The sequence below is a fragment of the Clytia hemisphaerica genome, unplaced genomic scaffold (genome assembly GCF_902728285.1).
Source record: "Clytia hemisphaerica strain Z4C2 unplaced genomic scaffold, Clytia hemisphaerica genome assembly, whole genome shotgun sequence".
In the NCBI taxonomy this organism is placed as follows: domain Eukaryota; kingdom Metazoa; phylum Cnidaria; class Hydrozoa; order Leptothecata; family Clytiidae; genus Clytia; species Clytia hemisphaerica.
In genome coordinates, this window is record NW_027104143.1 from 852 (window position 1) to 5,302 (window position 4,451).

At 34.1% G+C, this 4,451-nt stretch overlaps 1 protein-coding gene across 1 annotated transcript; it reads right to left on the bottom strand.

The window, feature by feature from the left end:
* Positions 1-364: 364 nt before the first annotated feature.
* Positions 365-2,398, bottom strand: LOC136813789 (protein broad-minded-like). The gene is made up of 3 exons (XM_067070281.1): positions 2,187-2,398; positions 1,293-1,518; positions 365-1,116 (listed from the first exon to the last, which is right to left on the bottom strand). The coding sequence occupies exons 1-3, from the start codon at positions 2,318-2,320 to the stop codon at positions 709-711; spliced, it is 768 nt and encodes a 255-aa protein (XP_066926382.1). The 5' UTR covers positions 2,321-2,398; the 3' UTR covers positions 365-708.
* Positions 2,399-4,451: the final 2,053 nt, after the last annotated feature.

Sequence of the window (4,451 nt, forward strand, 5' to 3'; positions counted from 1 at the left end):
GAATATACAAGAAAAGGCTGGCGTTAGTTATCGTCAATGAAATTCTGCTAAAGATCATCATAATCAAAATCTCTTTTCTTCACTTTGCTGGTCAATATCTCGAAACCTTGAATGACACTCTATTTGTTGCTAGAAAATAAAAATATTTACTTAAACAAATTTTGAGATTAAAGATAACAAAGACACACACAATGGGCTTGTCTGTTCGTATTTCTGGCACAAAGACTTTCCACTTCAAATGCTCCGACCAAAACCGACACTTACAGCTTAGTGAATATCTAAAACAAATACAAAATGGTTAGAATAAATATTTGTCAGATAAGACAACAATACGGGGTAATACAAAATCGACGCGCTGGCCATGTCAAAGTTTTGAAAATTTATATTCAAAAAAGATTTGTAGGTTTAAAATGCATATTTACAGCAAAATTCAGGTAATGTATAACAGTAACAAAAAAATCAAAATAAAGAAAAATTTGACACCATAGAAACGACACATTTAATCATCTCCAAAACGAAAAATGTTTAGGTCTTTAGTCAGAACTGTCACCCAGGTTGATAAAAATAGCGTCTAAATTTAAGCCAGAAACTGATATAACATCTCGCTCACCGAGACAGGGGACGCAGAAATGTTAACACATTTTTCCCCTTTTCACAGAGTAGCATTGTCAAAAAAACAACGTCGATAGAACAGTCTTAAATTGACCATCACAAGAAGTCATTTAAAATATCACTGCTGTACTTTTCCTGTATTTCCAAGAAAAAGTCAACATGTTCATGGAGTTGATATCCATTGAAGGGCATTGTTCTCAATGTCAACAACAAGTTCTCTTCTTGTGATTGTTGCAAAATATCTCTTTTGCTATGTCTAAACAAGGATAACATGAAATAAACATGAAAATCATGACCCATTGTCAAGCACATCACGATAAAAAGTTGGATGTCTTGAAAGTTCAGGAAGTTTAGGAAGCATTGTTGTCTCCATAATTGACAGATCTGTGATGGAGGGAGGCCGGAGATTCGAAAAGCTGCAGAAACATGTGGTAGCTCTCTCTCCAGAATGTATTCGATCCAATGGAATAATTTGGCGTCAACGTGAAGTGCTTGTTCTTTTACCTAAACACATAAATGTAGAGAAGCGGTCCACTCAATATATCACAGTACTAGAAGTTTATTTGTAAAAAGATATGAAAGACTATTGTAAGACTACTCTCTATTTTAATTCTCTAAAAAATGTTTTAAAAACCAGAAAAATCTCAATCCTCCTTCAAAAAGAAAACAGAAAAACATACCATGGCTAGAGAGGGCCAAATGAAAGAAGCATCCTCGTGTGTTGATAAACTTTTCAAAACTCCAAATGTTCTCCCTTCGTCTCCTTTGAAAATCAAAAACAATATTCCCATAAGCCAATCAAATCCTTTGTATTCCATCACGTGACCCTTCGTTGACCAATGGTTTTTCATTATAGAAAGCAATTTCTTCAATCTCTCGGTGCATTCATCTTGTGAAGATAGTCGTCTACAAGAAAACAGTGTGATGTTACTTAAATTATTTGGATTTAGTTCCGGGGGGAAATCGATTTGAAAACGACCTCATGTCTAGATAAAAAATTACAGTCTCAATTTAGAACCCTTACGATTTTTCAAGAGAAGGGCAAAAATGGTGGGATTTTTGCAAACTTTTGCCCAAAAATTTTCTTTTTCGGTTTTGCCACTTTTAGACATTTATGGTGCTTCGTTTCTCATTTCGACCCTACCAAAAGCAATTTGAAAGACTGAAAATGCAAACCCGTAAGGGCCACATCTAGTGTATAGTAGGTTGGAATAAGAATGTCCTGGATGGAAAGAATGTCCTGGATGGAAAGTTTTCGAAAAATTAATTAGCGGGGAGGGGGGGCGTATTAGGTAATTAGTAAGTTATAGTAGTTCAATAAGTTTACCATACACTGCAGTTTACTCTCTCTAATTCGATCGTCAAAGAACCTACAAGTTTCATCTAATCGAATGAGAGAAAGATTCGAATTTCAGAGAGTAATTTGTAACGTTCTTTGTCGACCAATATTTTAATTCGAATTACAGAAAAATTCGAATATTGAAAGTTCGAATTAGAGAGAGTTGTCTGTAAACTATTTCAAAAGGTATCTAGAAGTAGTAATCGTATAAAAAAATCTTTTGATTGGGATTTACCTTAATGATAAACCATATCGTACAAGCATGTCAATAGCGACACTTTCTTCCATTCTCAACAAACTTTTCTTTTTGGGTGAACGTTCATTGGAACTTTTTTGAGATTCGATCTCTCTGGGCGATGAAGTCTGCATTTGGCTTTCCAACAGGGAAGCCAATAGTTCATTTTTGTCCTAAAATACGATGTAAAGATATGGTGTACCAAATAAAAAAGGAGCATTTATCACAAGAATTAGGAAGCTAAATGAAAAGGTATGTTATACTCGTTATATTTGGTCGCCTCACGAAGTGAAAGGAGACCATTAATCTCGGTGTTTCTCCTCCTTAAGACAAAAATGTGAAAGTTTGGTCGCCCGATTCGGAATTAAATGTTCAGGGAATCGGGAAATTATTTCCCGCGTAAATTCTTGCATAAGCCGTTTGCGCCACGCAAACTTATCAGACAGTATTCTAATTAGCTCCGTAGTAGTTAGCGTACTTGTTTAATGAAATCTAAATAATGGAGATAATTAAAAGCCTCGTGAAAGTTGTCGAAAGTTTCTACTACAAGTGCAAGCATTAGATAATTTTTGATATAGATTTTAAATCTACAACTACAATAATGATTCTTCAAAATTGAAATTGAAATTTATGGTTCTTCATTGATATTATTCCATTCAAACTACCACACTCATGATGTTGTTGAAAACAAACCTCCTTTCACTAGAATCGCTTTTGAGGTTAACGATTTGGAAGATGGATGTGTTTGTGTTGAAAAGAAAAACAAGAAGCCCAGCAGAGGGCATGAAGGCCCAGCGAATAAAAATATGAACTTAACAAGACTTGAGTAGCAGAGGGGATTTGAACCTGGAGTCGCTAATACAAGCCATAGACGCCTTAGACCATTCGGCTATCTCTTATTTACAGCAATGAGAAATAATTCATAATATTTGGTCAGCCCCGGTGACCCTTCAAATCGGTTCCGCGATTTTTTTTCCAGCAGCAGCATCCGCAGCGCATTTGGACTTATTTTTTAAATCCGATTTCGGATTATTTTCGGAAAACAAGTTATCGGTAAAACTTTGGCGCGAAAAATATTTTCTATTGGAAGAGAAAAGAAACACGTCACTTCATTTATTACGGGCCCATTACGATTTGCGCATAATATGAGAATAATAAAAGAACACCATATAAAAGAAGAAAGTAGTAAAAATAAAAATTTTTTGTTTATTCAATAAATTGAAAGAAGCTAATGCATTGTAAATAAATAGAGAGTATAAAAGAAATTTTTTTATGATTGGTACGATGGCCCCGAGGTTTCTCCACTTCTAAAAAAAGTTCTGAAAGTTTCAAGAAGAGAAGTAAAAATTTAAAGAAGGGAAGTAAATATTTCGAGAAGGGAAGTAAAAATTTTAAAAAGGGAAGTAAAATGTCTTTAAGTATCGAAATTGTGATTAAATTTCTACATTGGCGAGCTGCCAAAATGGTTTTAACCCTTTTTAAATTGTTTAAAGCACAAGACAACGTCTAAAACACGTGATCCTACAACAAAGATTATATAAATATAAGTACTCTCCCAAAGTGTTTTTATAATTTATGAAAAGCTTTATAACTTTTGCTTAAGGGATAGCTTTAAACGTTTAATCACACTAATCAACATAATTGCCATTACAAACATCCTCTGGAGTCTGGTAAGGGGTCTCTCTGTAATAACAATAAACTTTCTACGTCAGGGGTTGTAATCAAAACCACGTGGTATTTTTGTCATTTTTTACTTCTCTTCTTCATTTTTCAAAGCTTGAAAGAGAAGTAAAAAAATCAAGAAGAAAAGTAAAATTTTCAGTGAAGTAATACAAAACAAGCTAGATGCTGAATGGACCTACCTGATGATGAAAGTTAGATAGCAATGCGAGGAGAAAAAAATCAGTCAGAAAATATATCGTTTAGCGAAAATGCATAACGCAATAAATTCATCACTGATTGTTGATGGTGAGCATTGTTATCAATAATGTTTTTGTGTGAAGAACATAGAAATACAAGGAAAACATATAATGAAAATCTGCAAAGACGATTTCCGGCATTTTCAACCGGTAAAAATTTTTTCTCAAAAATCGAACTCGGCCATGTTTTGAGCATTGCAAATACGCATCTTTCTGCAAAAAATCAGAAAAAGCTAAAGATGAAAATTCGAGAAAATGTTAAAAAAAAAACGGTTTTCCGGCATATTTCTGGCATTTTCGGCCGGGAAAAAATATTTTTCGAAAATCGGGCTCCGTCACATTTTAG